This window comes from Spodoptera frugiperda, chromosome 10 (genome assembly GCF_023101765.2).
Source record: "Spodoptera frugiperda isolate SF20-4 chromosome 10, AGI-APGP_CSIRO_Sfru_2.0, whole genome shotgun sequence".
Taxonomy (NCBI): domain Eukaryota; kingdom Metazoa; phylum Arthropoda; class Insecta; order Lepidoptera; family Noctuidae; genus Spodoptera; species Spodoptera frugiperda.
In genome coordinates this window covers 10,711,710-10,730,142 of record NC_064221.1, presented here as the reverse complement: position 1 = coordinate 10,730,142, position 18,433 = coordinate 10,711,710, and the positions used below count along the sequence as shown (strand labels likewise).

General features: G+C 36.1%; 1 protein-coding gene across 3 annotated transcripts in view; it reads left to right on the top strand.

The window, feature by feature from the left end:
- LOC118277740 (uncharacterized) overlaps positions 1 to 18,433 on the top strand; it is a 138,039-nt gene that overhangs the window by 53,776 nt on the left and 65,830 nt on the right. For 2 of the 3 annotated variants that reach the window (XM_050696141.1, XM_050696142.1), the window contains exon 7: positions 7,437 to 7,574. In XM_050696141.1, coding sequence (XP_050552098.1) covers positions 7,437 to 7,574 — 138 coding nt within the window. Of the gene's footprint in view, positions 1 to 7,436; positions 7,575 to 12,315; positions 12,852 to 18,433 lie in introns of those variants that run through there. The other variant, XM_050696143.1, reaches the window with a different exon arrangement.

Sequence of the window (18,433 nt, the reverse complement as noted above, 5' to 3'; positions counted from 1 at the left end):
AATAGGGGTGAAACTATTGCCATATACTGGATACATTTCCAGATTTCGTTCTACCACTGAGAAATTTCCGAAAAACCGAAGTCCAGTAATGCTTTGGCCGAAATCGGAACCTTCGGCGATCATTCGACCAATGAGGCAGTCAGTAATTACGCACTTTACATACAAACAACACAATTCACATGATGACGTATGAACTAAATTCTAGAAAGGCATCAGCAGTACACTGTGTATCCAGGACAGAATAGCGATGACGTGAGCAATCAGCGCTCGGTCAGCCGATGGCAATAAATTGAAATATCTCTAGAGAGGCTATCGGAGAGGGCAGGGCGCGGTCTTAGGCTATCGCAGTGGAAAATATCGCGCGCTTGTCGCAGCCGCGGACCTTGCGCTTCTAGTTCACAGGTTATCGCACACACAAACCGCCAAGTCCGAGCTTTTGTGACTTTGTCACGCATGTTGTGGTTGTATGGAAATGTGATATTGATGGGAAAGTGATTCTTGTTGAAATGGTCTTTTGATCGTGTATTGCTATAAACTTTTATTTATGTTTTAGAATTGTTTGACTGAGGTGAAATTCTTGGGTGTATTGGTAATTAATTTTCATTTGAAATATATTTAATCAAAATTTCCATTTTATATGTAATAATAAACAATAATTTCTATTTAGAGACAAACATCCCCAAAGTATCTTTTATTTTCAGTTCAGTTCATGTTAAATGTGCATGCATGCTTTTGACTGCTGAACAGAAAATAAAAGATACATAAAAACTAATGTTAGTAGATATTATGTTGATAATTAATTTATTGTACTTTATAAGCATTATTTTTGAAAAATATTTGCGTTCTAGACTTCTCCTACACATAAACTATAAGTGTACCAAATTTTATGCTCCTACGTCCGCGCAATTTTCGTAAAAAGAGGTACAAAGTTTTTGCATCACGTATTAATATATAGATAATAATTAAATCAGTAAACAATGCATTTTTTTAAATAATTTATAAGAAAATATAGTTCGGACTTGGCGTCCACTGCCGTGCTCCCAGATAATTACAGAGAACAGTCGTTACCCTCATGATGAACTACAGTTTTATCGTATTTTTATTTTGAAGTTCTCTATCAAAGTGCTGTCTTATTTATTGTGTCGTCAGCATAATGTATCTTACGGTGGGAAAATTTAAAACATTAGGAGTTTTAAATTTGGTCTCTAAATGAGACACGTTGTTTTTTTTGCAGATTTGTCATACAAGTTTGTGTTGTTGTTTTCTGAAAAGTTTTGTTTTGCAAACCTTTGATTCTTAGAATTATTGATTCGTCATTCGATAAGTCTAACGCCTCCAAGAGAAAACATGACGTCAAACTACAGATTACGTAATAAAATAATAACAAATTAAATTATTCATAGAATGGCCACATAATCAGTCATTAGAATTTAGTTCTAACTACCAATGTCCAGTAATTCGAAGCTAACAATAGTGACCTCTACGTCTGCGGCAATAAAGTCAGTAATAACACTTTGATAACAATAAACTTGGCTCATTATCACCCTGATGCACTGCCGACCCCTATTGTCGCGTAGCGTTAAGATAGGAATGGTTTTACGCAGGCATACATTGTAGCTGTGCTATTTTTGTACTTTTATGGAAGTCCCTTTTGAATTATGGATCCGGGTATTAAACTGTGACCAGAATCCGAGTGGATGCAGATTCCTAGAAATGTTTATGGACCTCTTTGTGATCTTATCGCTGAACCAGTATGGGGATTAAGAAAGCCCCTATTTAAGTGGGCTTATAATTTAATTGTATAGTTTGAAGATTAAATTCATAATTATATCACATCATTTTTTCTTAAAATGAGGTCCGACTTTTCACATATTCTGATTGTGTCCATCAGTTATTAGTTTTGCAAGCACTTTTAATATCCTCCTTATTATCACTTGACTCATTTCATATTATCTACGTCAAACTGTATTAACTATAGTTCCGGTAAGAACAATCATTTCAACGTTATTAATCAGTAATACTAATCCAATTATCATATCTATCTATAATTCGTCTGACCACAAAACAATCATAAATATTGTACTCACATTATAAATGCTATGCAAATCACAATAATTCTTTAATAGATGGTATTTTATAAGTGTTATGCAGTATTGGAACAGGATATTATTATTTATAAGTTATTTATAAATGTATTAGTAATAGGAAACTTGAGTGATGATTATGTTGATATACCTACTTTGTAATAAGTAGGATTTTCCCGTATAGCGCTTTTTATTTTTTTTTTCTTTTTTACCTATTATTAGTCAACATTCTTGTGCAATTAGTCTGAGATCACAATCTATCTTTGTATGGATTTCATCTAATTCTATTCAGTAGTTTAGTAGATGTCAACTGGCTTTACCATTTGTCTTTTTGTCTGGTATTTTCAAGGTCAGAGCGAATAGGTACTTTCTAAGTCTGTGTGCTCCATCTTCGGCCACATCTTCGCTTCGCCGTTCTGGCAGAAAGCGGATTGGAGGCCAAAAGCAGACTTATCAACGCTAAAAAATTGTACCTAATATTGTTTAGGATTGCATTAGGTTTCCTCTCAAAATGTTCGAAGAAATACAACACTTACTTCAGGGGATTCCATTGTAACCATGTTTACATAATTAAAAACAGTTTTTATGTCATTGATAATTAAATGTACGATTGTTTGTAAACGAGTCAATTGGGTCACTCATGATACGGGGTATTTTTGGCATTAATTGCGCCGAGATATTGACATCACATGACTGGGTAAATAACTCTTGTATATACATATATTATGGTCAGGTGTTGCATACTACCCGGAGCTGCTTTACCAGACTATCATACTACATTTACCAGATTATCCCATAAATAAAACTAGATTTTTTGCATTCAAACTCATTTTGTATATCTAAATTAAGGAGGTGTCATTATAATTTATAATGGATTTAATAATTGTAAATATTAATGGCACGAGTAATTTATGCGATACAGGAATTATTATAATGATACTTTTAATTTTATTATAATTATGTGTGCAGCTAATCCATTTGATATTAGTTTTGAAATAACGTTTCCTCAAAGGTAATATTATATATCTTCATTGTTTTAAATATAATGAATAGATAAATTAGAATTGATGAAATTGGCAAATAAATAATTATAGTCGTAGGTCATTGAACATTAAAAAAAATAATGTATTGAACTCAAACGCAGTTTCATTGTTTTTATATAAGTACAATATAAAACTTATGACTTAGGTCAAATAGGAAATGATTAAATAATTCCTGGTTAGGTCATTCGTCTAGTTTAGTCGTTCTGAAAAAAATATTAAATATTAAACTGAATTTAATAATATTGTGTAGTCGTTAATTTGGTATTGAAGAAGTACCTAAGTATTTATTTAATACTACCTACATATAAGTGATACACATATAATCGCGTTCGGCGCTCTGATTGGTTGGCATATTCGAGCCGGCATTTCGATAACTTTAAGCGTAAAGCAAACTCGCACTAAGGGTACTGATGTAATCGAGACCAGCATTTCAAAATTAATAAGTAAAAATAAAGTATATGGGAGTTGTAGTGTGTTTAGTTATGATCCCATCGAAAAAAAAAAATCAAAGAGAACAAAGTTATTTCTTCAATTTTCTTTACCGCCTCCAGTTTTTTTTAAGTCGGATAATATCCCTAAACCTTCTCCTAAGTCTGAAAAATACTATGCTGAAAACGTATAAAAATTGTTTCAGCCAAACGCGAGATAATCGCGCACAGACATACATACATATAGGTCAAACTGAGAACCTCCATTTTTTAATTCGGTTAATATTGTTTGTCCGAGTAAACAACTCTCCAACACGTGGAGACTAAATTCAGACGTTACGGTTAAAGGTTTTTGTCTTAAAAAAACAACTATTTATTTTTTTTGTAACGATAGATAAGAGGGGACTGAATAATACTGGTTTCAGTTAAATCCGATTGTAACCAGTGGCTTGCTGAGGCTGGTTTCGACAACTATTTCTCATGACGGGCGGTGTGTGACTTGTGTCAGCTTGCTACGGCTTATCGCCATGTTTTCTTTGACCCGTCACCTACGTGCAGATGTTTACTCTACACACAGACGTATATTATTATTACTTGTGGCCTAGGGATGTCTAGAATTTAGATTTAATTCTTTAGAATTATTGTTACTGTAGTGGAATGTATAAGGAATTTACTGGGATAAAAATACTCATATCCTGTCTGTATACCAAATTTTATGTAAATCCGTTCAGTAGTTTCAGCGTGATTGACGGACAAACATCCAAACAAACTACTTTCACATATATAATATTAGGATTCTATTCCCGCACGGGTCAATTCTTTGTGTGCTCCATACATTGTTGGTTCGGGTTTGAGTGTCATGTGTATGTGAACTCGTAAGTTTATAAACGCACCCACGATACATTAGAAAATCTTAGTGTGGGGCAACGCTTAAAAAAATTAATATACATATTGTAGTGAATTAAATGTAAAATAGTTACAATATTACATCAGTTTAAATATCACCGTCAAGATTGTACGAAATAAAGTATTATCCTATTCCAATTTGACCCCAATATATGTATGACGTCAAGGTAACGTTCTAATGATACATAATGAATGTAATTACTTATTTTATTTATAAAACATTTGTCTCACAATATTCACGGCTATGCAAAATTATGTTTTACATAATCTTGTTTACATTAAAACGTATGTACATAGCAACTGTCACTGTGGCGTTATTTTTTTATTTATTCTATGTTTAGTTTAACAATTTGAATGTCGTGACTGTGGTTTGGAGTGAAATATACAGACGATTTTGAAACGTAATGACATAGAAATAGCATTTCTTATTGTGTCAGAATTTCGGCGAAAAGTGGGTGTGTCCACACGGTACAAGTCCGGTAAATTTTTTGTCATTTCAGGTTCAAATTTTATTTCATATTAAATGATATGAAATAAAATTAAAATATATCCAATTTTATGTATAGTATATAAAAACAAATACGACTATTAAACTTGTAGAAATGGTTAGGTATTCGACGAGGTCTCTCGATTAGTTTCAAGCTATAAAAGAGGCTCATAATCATCTGTGTTAAATATGGAAATGTATGATAGTATGTTCAATATCATCCTAATATATACTTACACCTACTCCTGTGTATAATTTCATGTGCAATAACATACAACTTTATGTAGTGACGATGTTTTTAAAAACAACGTTAGAAGGATAAAATCAATGTTTTAGATGGAACCACTGCCATCCAATACGCTACGGGAATAACACCCATAATGCTATGTGGTTATGATGTAATCATGTGATATTATGAATAGTAAGTTTACCTATAGCATTGCATAATGTCGAATCTAGATAATACCGTTACTGAAGTGATGCGATAATGTTACAGTCACGAGAAGACGAAGGTGGTTCTGAATGTCGAATGGTTTAGCGCTCGGATTAACAAAGATATTTACTTGAATACCTAGTATTTGGTACATTGCTCACTAGGAATAAGAATTATGTTAAGCTGTGTTTTTTTTTTTTTTTTTTTTTTTTGAGGGGGGAAAATCATCCAATGACTTTTCTCGCCTTGGGTGAGGCGAGAGGGAGTGTCAGACTCTTACTGACTAAAAACCACCCCGTTCCTTCTCCTGCTTTTCGAGCCGGAGCCCCGGTAAACCCGCTAGGTAGTCCGCAGCTCCGGGTCAGGCATCAGCCCTGCTGGGCCCCATCTGTGGTGGTCTGATGGCTCTTTGAGGCGCGCGCGGAACGCGACGCGCCGCACGCACGGGTCTGGTTCTGTTCGGGCGGTGAGCTACCCTTGCTCGCCGTCCGCAGGCCCGCACTTACGGTGGCCGGAGATCGTCTCGCGATCCCCGACGCCCGGACTGTCTCTCGCGACGGCTGGGGCGTGAAGAGGTTCGTTCTCTCACGCGCCCCGCCTCCTCCTTAGCTAGCACGACTGCTTCGCAGAAGGAGGAGACGGCATCCCAGTCCCTCTCGCTCCGCACCATGGCCTGAACCAGTGCCGGGCGCGAGAGGTCGCCGTCGCCGACCACATCCCTGAGGACTTGGCGGTGCTCAGCCCACGCAGGGCACACCGCCACCGTATGTTCTACCGTGTCCTCCGGGCGGTCCTCACAGTGATGACACCCGGGCGTTTCCTCCCGCCCAATAAGGAACAGGAACCTACCGAAACTATGTTAAGCTGTGTTGGGAATGGTATTATGTACCCATCATCTTTGCTTAGCAGTCGCGTTTGCAACCACTCGATAAACGTGGTGATTGTTTTCAACACTAATAAATTAACGGTGGAAATCAACAACTGATCCCAGTCCAGAATCTTTAGACTAACCCGTTACTTTATTCGCATTATTAGATACATTAGCCATTTTTACTCTAGAATACGTTTTTATTCGTAATTATTGTGTTCCCAAATTGGCACATCAGCCAAGAATGGATTAAGACAGATTTTAGAAATTAGTTCTAGATAATGTCTGTATACAAACCTGAATCGATGTAAAGTATTTAAGGATCGGTTAACTAACAGATCGTTTTAAATTCGGTTTATTATTTCGATTAAACTCCTCGTAGTTATTAAACCGATCGTAAAAATTCGTTTATTACTCACCCGATTTTAATCGATATTTTGAAGATTTTTTATCGATACTATTTTTTTTAAGATCTTTAAAAGATTAATGATTTGATGCAGCCGTTTGGAAAATCAACTTAATATTATTTTATGTCTAGCCTAGTCTTAGTAGATAGGTAGTTATAATCCCTCGATTAAAATAATAGTACATTGTTAATTAAGACAGTGACGACGGAGCCCTATTCGATAGTTGTAATCGGCTGGAGGTCTTTATAGCTCGAGTGGCCATTCGAGACCTCTTATCGGGGTCAGGAGTCGCGGGTTCAGTTCCGAGACGTAACTACTGTAAATATTATATTAGTGATGGTACCTAGTAGACCGACTCATTAGTCGAGTCCATGTTTAGAAATAGGATGCGTATTGCTGCGTGTATGTAGAATGTAAATTGTAGGTAGGGCGATGCATTATTTCCGTACTTGGTGGACAAACATCTAGTTGAGTTGTCCGTAGCTCATCTGTCAGCTTTTGGTTACATGCCATTGTGAAATTATGAAAATCAGTACGAAATTTTTGCTTCATCGTCGTAAAATTTAAAGGCTTTCAGGGTAGGGCCAGTATTGTACGTTCATCAAGTAGGTAATCCACTCAACAATAAGGAACAAGGTTGTTTTTGTCCAATAAAGATTGGACCCATTTTCGTTATATATCGCAATGTAAATCCTCTTTGTATTAGTGTTAAAGGCACAATGTTTGTAAATTTATACATTAGAGTTATCCCATACTAAAGCAAGACGTGTGATGTTCCAGAACAAGCAGGCGTACTTCCCAATCTTCGGCGAGCAGCACCCGCGGCCGCCGCGCTCGCGGCCCAAGGACGCGCAGGGCACCGTGCGCGCATGCGCCGCCTGCCACCACCATCTGCTGCAGCAGTGGAACCATTATCAGGTACGTGCTTTATTTCAACAATCTGTCTTGAACAAGGGAGGTAATTAATGCTCATTCGTGATAAGCAGCCCTTTCTTACCAGTGGGTGCATAACGTACAGGCTGATGATCGAGATGATAATGATACATAATTATGTATTACCGATTGATAAGATTATAATCTTAACAATCGGTTGTGGATTCATATGGTTTTCGGTAGGTAATGAAAATACATAAGAAGTAGTATTAGGGAAAATGGCCTTTTTATTCTGTCAGAAGTGGGTGATTTAGGGATGTCGTGCTATGAAGTTATTAGCCATTTAGTAACACTTTTTGGTAAAATATGCTAAATTAGATTGGTACTTTATAAATTATTATGTTATCGGCTTACTCACGTAACTGTTTGACGAGGAACTCGAGGTTTCTTATATTATTGCGCACGCGCATGTATTGCACGTCAAGTTAATAAAATATATTAGGGATAAAAAGACGTGATCATTAATGATAAGTAAATTACTTACTTGTAAAAATATATATATCTGTGAACCCCTGCCATCTTAGATTTTACAGATAAACAAAAATATCACTCAGTCACGGTGCGAAAGCATATTTTGTCGAAAATATTGGATACACACCTCCACATGTACTAAGTACTACTAATTTATTATGACGTCACTGCTACACATACTAACGTAAAAAAGTATTTCACTGTTTACCATTCTATTTTATGGCCAGTCTCCATAAATTATTTACCGACAAGACTTTAGACTATTACAAGTAGTATGTATGAAGTTTAAATCAAAATTCTACCTTTAGGAGTTTGGTCTTTGACAAGCTACGCTATTGTGTAATTGTCAATCACATCTCTTCCATCCGTTATTAGTCGTGATTATTCTTAAAACCAAAGACATGATTGACCGCTATCAACTCACTTTGAATGTTTCGAATTGACAATTACAAAATGGCCTAACCGTAACTTGTCTAGTACCTAAGCAGTGATGAGGCCTACGATGGAACACACATGTATAAGGACAACTGACTTAATATAGGTTTTTATTGAGAGCCTAATGCGAGATTGTTTTACGTTAACGCGATCGACACGTCTATGACGTTCGACGTTGTGATTGGTCAGCTCCAATTAACCAACCAATCAGAGATCTAACATTTCAATAAAACAAAAACTTGTAGTAGGCCTTCTGATCGTTAGAATATTAGAGTAGGACGGCATGACTTCTAGTATTGCGAGATAATCAGTGGTTAAGTAAATAGTGATTGAATGGAGCCGTCAATATTAGTATTGGTATATATTACTGTATTTGCAGTGTGTGTTTGTCGAGCTGAGTGCATTAGCTCGTGTTGTGTAAGTGACGCGCTATGTAATTGTGGCGACACATGACAAGTGACAGATGACAGAAGTCGCATATAGACAATCAACTAATAAATCAACGGTCCCCCGGAATTGTGTCCCCGACTTTAGGGAACAGAGAGTAAAGTTTCCTAAGAATAGAAGCATCCTCTGACCAGGCAATGTGATCGTGCCTAGCGGGTTTTCTGCCCATTCGTTGGGATCTTCTATCCACGTTTATTCGCATGTAAACTTCATATGTGTGATGTAGGATTTATAACGTCATCCATTGATTTATTTGTCGATCGTCTATGTGGGACTTCTGTCATCTGTCACTTGTTATGTGTTGCCACAAATTGTAAAGGGGAGTGTCGACGATACATTTATATCTACTATTCGGTTTATTGTGGTGATTTGTTAAACAGAGTCTGTCTGTCTTGTCGGTCAGTGGCAAGAAGCCGTAGGTGCTATCTTGGGTATTTTCGATATTGAAAATTCAGACATGCATAGTCTGGAATGATATCTGGTATAGGATAATAGCCCTTATTGTATGGGACTTATATCATTAACATTAAATATATCTGGTGGGTATTTCCAAACGTGACACTACGTTATGTATCAAACAGACTGGTCCAACGTGTTTGTTATGGTTGTTATTGTTATTCTAATCTATTTCTGTCCCAACCGGATCTAGTAGACAGCCTGGCCGGGTATTTAGCGTTTATTTTCGTTGAGGACAAGTTTTCTTAAACGATTTCATTATCTACAGACAGTCTTATAAAGAAAATATTGTAAATATATTAATTCTATTCAAACTTAGGATGCATAAAGCATAATAGGCTGGCAACTTACCTGTGACTCCTCTGGTGTTGCGAGTGTCCATGTCCATGGGCGGTGCTGATCGCTTACCTTCAGTTAATCCGTCTGTTCGTTTACCCCCTATTCCATAATAAAGCATAAGGAATTTAATGATACAATAATTTCGATATTTACCATAATGCACTCGATCCGAGGGTCAAAGTCAAAAAACTCGTGACCACATCACCAATAACACAATCGGTATTAATTACAGTATACTTGCGTATAAAGTATCTTTCCAAAAAACGTCACTAACCCAATTAACTCTTACTATTGACATTAAAAAAATACGCGAAACAAGTGATAACGGTGACCTATGTCAAAATGTTTAATTCGCAGAAGTAATAATACATATAATTATACCTAGTTGCAAAGGTCACGGTATCTGCCGAATCTGTGATGTTATATAAAGATGGATGTGTCACTCGAGCGACTGCTGATGTGATTATGGGTGGTGACGTAATCAATGACGTCATCAGTCATCAGTGCCCGTCTTGTGCTGTTTGGTTATCTAGAGGAGCAATGGTGAATGACTTTCTTGGATGATGCTGTTTGAACTGCAGTCTTTTCATTTCAACCCGGTGCAAAAGGTGCACTGCCTAGTATGTTACTTCATTTAATTGTAGAAAATCTTTTGCAAATTAATGCAGCAGTTAATTTGTTCGTAGTGATCCTTTATATAGATGCACAGGATCACGCTTTACTCGTTTCTAATAAACTGTGGCAGGATTGAGCAGAAATTATTAAGCTTCTTCAGCTTTTGTAAAAATCTCGTCTACCGACACCAACCTTCTCATTGCTAGTCTCAAACGTGGCATGGATTTGGCTAGTTGACATAAGTGTGATACAAAATATGTCAAAATCATGAAGCAAGTACAAAGAGGAGATGCTATACTGTGATTGTGCACTGTGACAAAACAAATGGGCCCTGCCCAATGACATTACAAGTAAAAAGGTATAGCTAGGTTATAAGTACTCAGAAAATGGCACATTAAAGTGTGGACAGCTGGCAACGTATTTGTAGTATCGGACTGCTAGATGGAAAAAAGAAATGGGGCGTGGTTTGTAACGCCACGCGCTCTCCTTAAATTGTCACGCATTATGATAAAGGGAAATCCAGTTATGACATCTCCTCTTTGTATCTGCTTCATGGTCAAAATTCTATATTTAGTATCCGCCTCCACCGATATATTTTATGTTGTTAATATGTGTGCGCAGGAACTAAATAGATGTTGAACATATAACATAAAATAGGAAGGATATGTCTGATTACATGTACACAAGTCTCGACCTCTGCCTCTCTGGTATCTATCGGTACTCGCTAGATAACCTCCTCTGTTTGTTTTTCTACCCGATGAGGTAAATAATGATTTAGGTACCTATATGAGTACATGGGCTATATAAACAGTTTAATAGTTGTAAACTGTTTAAGTAAAGTACATATGTACTTCATCTGTTTATTCGTGTATATAAACGTATGCTGTTGCAACCAAATATCTAAGATTTTGAAACCTCGATTTTGTTCGAAGCATTTAATACAAATGACACTCACGTTTTCTCAATAACCACCTTTAACCTAGACCAATAAATCAGTCATTAATTTGTACAAATTTCTTAAAAACCACATTAAACGAAATGTTTGGTCAAAGGTTACCTACTAAAACTAGAAACTATAAAACACTAAGCGACTACATAATAAGAATCACATCTAACAACACCAAATGAAAAACCAGATTTGTCTATCGTAGAATTAAATTGATTGGGAATTAAGAAGCAATTCTTTCAATGATGGCTCGATAAAATACAGGTTATTCTTATTGACCGACGATTCCTGAGATCATTTGCTTGTCGATGTCGTATGAATAATTTATAGAATGACTCTGTAAAACAATGATTCGTATGCACGTTGCGAATGTACGCGATTGTGGCTACGTTTGGCTATGTCTTAATCACCAAGTAAATGGATAGATAATATATTAAAAAAATTACGAAATCTTTTTTGTTAGAACTTTGTTTTTCTAATGTAGAAATGGTTGATTTGTTGGTCTAGACACTGATTGTTGAATGTTGGAATTGTATCTAAAGTACGGGAAAATTATTATTACATGTAATGAGGCTACTATGGTTCATTTTGATTGCATTAATATAGTCAAACAATCAATCAAATGTGGAGATTGATGGTAGTACTCGTTACAAGTTAATAGACTACAAAAATCACGTTTGTATGTTATGCTCAATGTTCACACTGCGCAGTTCACAACATACGTAAAATCTGTACACAACATGGGTCGATGTCACAGAAATCAGTCCAACGGAATATTATGGGCTTATCGAGCGATTAATGGAAATAAAATCATGAACGACCACGTACAATAAATAAAGCGAGAAATAAATAAAATCGATTCAATTTGATAAGCGCCGCGCTCGTGACGATATAATTCGCCAATCTAGACGAGCCTTTGACACTTTTTATGTAAACTGCAAACCGGATCAATCTGGTTTTGTTTTAGGCATACCAGACTCACATAAATATCTAGAATTTGAATTTTAGATTACTACAATTATATTCATGAATATGTATGAATAAATGCTAGATCCGGTCCTAGTATTCCGATTGTGTTAGTCAAGGTAATAGTTTGAGTAAGTTAAACACCCTTGTTGGTGCACCGCGGACACCGCACAGTTTGCCAACTTTCTCGAGCACGTCATCTGTGTAAACTTGAGTATCGTAATGTTTGAACATAGGATCATTGATGGCGGCTACCGGTTGACCTACAAACGATAAGACCGGCCGCTCCACCAGTCGCGTGCGACGCGTACGGACGAGCGTACGTACGTCTCCCTCGTGTCGTCTACCTACCACAATTTCTTCAACTGATAAAACCTTGTCAGTGCCAACACCGAAAACTATTGATAACGTATCGTTTGATAAGTCATTTTGTGTTCTCATGTGTGTTATAGTGGCTGTGTTGTGTGCATACTGTGATACTCGGTGTAACAATGAAATAGTGTTCAAGTGATACTCTGTGGATACTTGCAATGTTAGTACGGATGTGTGGAAATGAGGAAAGGGCGCCTGCGCCACTCAACTGCAAGGTACACCCTCATCTCTCTCTCTCTGGAAATCGCAAAAACTGTTAGAAATTAAAACAAAAAATAATAATGAAATTGATGTAAAGGCTTGTCCAATAAACTGATGTTTAAAACACAGTAATTGCGCGCCAAAATTCCCTCTAAGATAAAAGTTCTTACAAGGGTTTTCGCACGTCCAACCTTATCTAGTAGAAAGTATAAACTTTGATATGTTTAGGTCAAAATTGTGTCTTATCTGGTGATATCACATACGTTGGAGGAAAACAGCGCTAGAGTTCACTCGCTAGTACAATCGGACACTACATTTACATCAGTATCTTTATCACTCTACTGATAGTAGTTTGATCTTACTCAGACCTTTGGTCTAGGATCCGTATAGTTAGTATCGCTAGAGCCGCAGCGTAATCAACACCTTCGCTTAATACTTTAATCTGAACTAAGTACTTATCGATGATGACAAGACTTATGGATCAAAGCAATTAAAACAAAATCTGATTAAATCGTAGCTGCAATCATTCCGGAGCTGTAGACTGCCTAGTGAGGTTACCGGGGCTCCGGCTCGAAAAGCGGTAGTAGGAACGGGGTGGCTTTTTATCAGTAAGAGTCTGACACCCCCTCTCGCCTCGACCAAGACGAGAGGAGTCATTGGATGATTTTTACCCCTTAAAAAAACTATAGATCCCTTTGGGCTGAGCATTAGGAAACAAAAGATGTATGTTACGTGCCAAAACCTACTAATTAAAACGAGAGCATCCAGCCATTAGTCGGCTTACTTCGTACAAATACTGATAAACCGCTCAACCAACACTATCTCATCTAATTAATATGTATAGCTCTTCTATCTTCTAGCTTATTAATAAACATATTATACCAGCCGATGTCCATCTGTGGCTATCGGATGCTATTAATGACTATTTGAATTCCATAATTATAGAATCAACCGTTTATCTGGACTGTGCATCTGAATCACGGATGTAATTGACTCCTTATTGGCCGAAGTACTTGGAACTAGATGCTATGATTTTATCTCTTATTTGCATTGGATTCTTAAATATTTGTTGTAACACTTGAGGCTAATAATAGTAATGATTAGATTTGAGAGCTTCTTAACACATTGAACGCCGGTGGTCACCGGTGACCGACGTTAGCGGAGGATTTGCCTTCAACGGTTTTCTATTGGCAGTCAAAGACTTAAGTATTGCCTGAAGATTTCGAACCTTAGCGACTAGCTCGATTCCTTTTGCATTTACTAGGATAGTCCAGCTTAAGATGACTCATTGTTAGGTATAATAGACTTTCCTCTTTCCTGCCATACCCAACCACTGATGATCACAGCGCTACATTGATTAGTTTTCCTTGTGTATAGTTTTTACTCATCATTACATCAGATATATCAAAAGTGGCATTTCAGCCTTAAGGACATCACTTAACAATTATAGTAGATGACTTAATATACGCCTTCTTCGTTATTGTGTATTGTATTTCGGAATGATAGATTGTAGGTGGCATTCACTTCATACATGTAGTACCTGCTAAAAAAATAATGCAGTTGAATCCAGTTAACTCAGTCAACAACGAGAGTAGGATTACTATGATATATGGCACTAATTCTTTATTTACCCAACACTATGAGTGACGTACAGTGCTTGCTTACCCACTCGTATATTTACACTTATGTTTCGCCAACATTTTCGACGAATAGCAAGAGGAGCATGCCTACTTCATTTATGTACGTCATTTATCTATTTGCCTATCTTATGTATGGTGGGTTTTACCCATGAATTTTACATATACTTACCTGTGTAATAAGTCTAAAATGACATGAGTTTTACCCGAAAAATTAAGAATAGGAAAATGTCTAGTTCTTCCTTCTACTTTTCCTAAATAGGCTGACTATGTCCTAGGCAATGGAGGGCAAATGTATTTCTACACTCCAGGACTAAGTTCAGAAACAGCATTATCGATTAAAACTCACAAACTAGTTTTCCCGACTCTAGAAAGTTGACATTTTCATGATCTTAGCTTCGGATCAAAATGGGCATCACATCACCCAAATGTTACTGCTCACGTTAGGGCCGAACTATGAATTAGGTTTTCAGATAACTATGAAAACCTTTTTCGCAACTGATTATGATGATTGATATGTATATTTATGGCTACTACACATAACTAGGGTAGGAATTGAAGTAACGCGTCTAAACTGGGAACGTAGGAACGGTGTCGCAGTCTGTTATCTTATCGTAGTAAACATAGCAAGCTCTATGTTTGTATTACACTTATGTTGCACTAGGTTACGGTTGCCCAGCGCACGTTGACTCAACCATTAGTGACTTGCACGGCCAGTCTTCACTTTCAATAGTATTATGTTAAATATACGATATTTGCACGAAAATGTATAAATAACTACGACAATTAAATCCAACATTCAAAGCAGAAATTTCCCTTTATATATAACTCAAGCGTAACAAATGTATGAAATAATATATAAAATTAACAATTACATTAATAACTCCATGTCGAATGGTATGAATACACTTCTAATGAATGCATATTCATGTTTAAATCTACTTTCTTTGTCATTATTGGGGCAGAGTCGTGTTTGCTTATGTGTTCAGGTGGGGGCGCACAGGCGTAATGACGCACGGGGCTATATACACAGCTTGCAGACTATTAACATGATCAATATTTAAATTTATCTTCAATAGTAGGTGGTACCTTTATAGAGACATTGTCTTAAGAGAAAATACCTATTGAAATAGTGTTCTGTTTCGTTCGATCTTGTAGGTCTTATTATTATTGATCTGTAGCAACTCGTGTAAAACAGTGTACAAAAAATAGGGTCTTATTGCGTGTTAATTTAGGTCGTGATCTGATCTGAGAAATTTCTCATACAGGGCGGGAGCTTAAGCTACGTTTCATGAAAAATCTATATATATAAAGTAACTTATATTCACTCATTTTCGGAACTACTTGAAAATACCGAAAATCTGACTGGTATTGGTATTTTTTCTTTCCTCACTAAATTAATGTTTTGCGGAAAATCAAGTATGAAATAAAAACCGCATTTAACGAGATTCTAGATAAACATAAGCGTTTGCGTGCAAATATAATCTGCACCGAGACATCAACGCATTAATTTCATATCTGAAATGTCAGCTGATAACATATCTATTATCAACTAATACATGGGGATTTCAGTGATAGTGTGGAGCTAATTTATACTTGGTTGATTACCTTCACTTCACGCGACGTGCGCGTTGACCACTCCCTATATCCCCAGTGGTGGAAAAACAAATAATATAAATGAAACTTATTTGTGTATTTATTTTTTGGTGCGATTTCCACGTGATAGGTTGCAACTCGTCAGGTTATAGTGTATCCTTCCAGTTTTTTTCCAGAATGGCTGTTATCTGACCCAAATAAAAATATCGAAATGTCCTAGGTTATATGATTCCATGGGTTGTCTCTGGCCTTTGCTTGCTATTATGGCACCAGGTATGACCGTGTAGTATCAGGTCGTGTCTTAATGTAGTGAAATATTTGTTAGAATATAGCTGTAGTATTTACGTCTCTGACTATTGCAGCGTCCATCATAATTTTCTTACCCCTTCTATACGTTTGTGTATTCTGTCTGTAGACGTAAGTCACATTTTAAAAGCATGGCTTAGTAAATAATCATAAATGTAGGTATACTTCAACGCTATCTCACAACTGGCCATTGTTAAACCAAACTTATCAAATTTATCATACTCAAGATAAGCATAACATAAAATCCCCTCATTTTAAATAAAAATAAATAATTATAATATCTTAATAAGTACTTACATTTAAATGAACAGATATGGTAGTAAAATTTCGTTTATCGTAATCTTAAAGCCTATATTATCATGTAGTAACGAATATCATATCGTATTTATGAATCTGGAATGTTCCTTTATAAAAAATGCCCATATAAGGACATTGCAAATGGGTGAAAGTATTTAATCAGCCAACGTATTAGTCATTGTCGCAACACCTCGTGATTGCATAATGAGCACAGAACCTTGTTTAGTTCCCTTCCATATCTAATCTCTATTACTTATCGTTTATCAAAGAAAATCGGCTTATACGATACCATATCTCTTTAATGCCGATACATGTTACTTTTGCTAATAAATGTAGTAGATTATATCTGTGTTCGAATGTTGCGGAATACCTTCAGTTCCACTCTTTCATTTTCTTAGATTATTATCGTGGTAATTTTTGATAATTGTTGTTGAGTCCACCATTTTATTGATACCTAATCTTCACGATAAGATATAATGGTGTGAATTCAAAGTAATTGTATCGTTACAAGAGTTAAATTTTACAACAAATGACTCAAGCTTCATCGTTTCTTCACAGCCTCATTTTTCAATTCCTACTTAATTCTGACACACATAACAAACAGACGAATGTAATATCCAATCATTTATATGTATATTGATATCCTGTTGATTGAAATCCAACCTTACTTCGTATTATTATTTAGTGGTTCGTATAAGCAGTTATCTTATCGCTAAATATTATCGACACTTTAGATAAACTGACACATGATTAATATCACCTGTTATCAGATCATCATTTTAGGCTTTATCTCCACCGGACTTAATGCTCACACTCGATACACGTTGTATTATTTTTGGGATACGAAAAAGAGGTGAATGCTCTCGAAATTCTCGACAAAACATGATATCGAACGTAAAACAATAATAGGAATCAATTGCAATGTTATAATTGTGACAAGTACGACGATAAACATGTTAGACACTATCTGAAATGGAGCATAAATTAATAAAGAAAACAAAACTATTAAACATGCAGTGTATAATAATAAAAAGCCTGTACTATCAGCTGCACCTAGTTGATCTGACGACCCCTTAGGAGCAGTGCACTCTGAAAAAGTGTTGACACTAGATAACGCGCTGACCTCTCGTAATACTGACACTTATTGTACCACTGTAATAGAAATTATCGACACATTATGCTCGTTCCAAACGAGATATCACGTGAGTCATTATCTAAATTTAACATTTACTTAAGGAATAAGTTAAAGCAAATAGTTTAATCTCGATGAAATTGCTAGAAGTTTTATTTTAACGTTTTGAATATGGGTTGGTACCTTGGCGGTATTAAGAAAATAGCAGTGCTAATCAATATTGCGCTGAGGCTTACATTCACTTTTAAACCTGATACAGCCGTATTTCAGGATGTGTAGTATGCGTGAAATATAATGAAAGTAGTACATCAATAGGGTAAATATCTATGAATATTATACATTTGTTCTATGTGCCTTCTTAAATTGTAAAAATTAATACTCTTACATTCTTTTGTAATCAGACAAATATATCTCGTATAATTCGTGTATATTATTGCAGCTGATAATATTCGTTAGAGCTCTATCAGTTTATTTATATGTTTTGAATGTGGCCTGTGACCTGGACCTCTCTGATCAGAGGGTAGATCAAGTGTTCGGCCGATAGCCTATTCAATATTGTGCCTATTGTTGTTATGTGGAGCGATATCTATAATTTTATTACAACTAGGTCGCTATATTAGGTAATTCG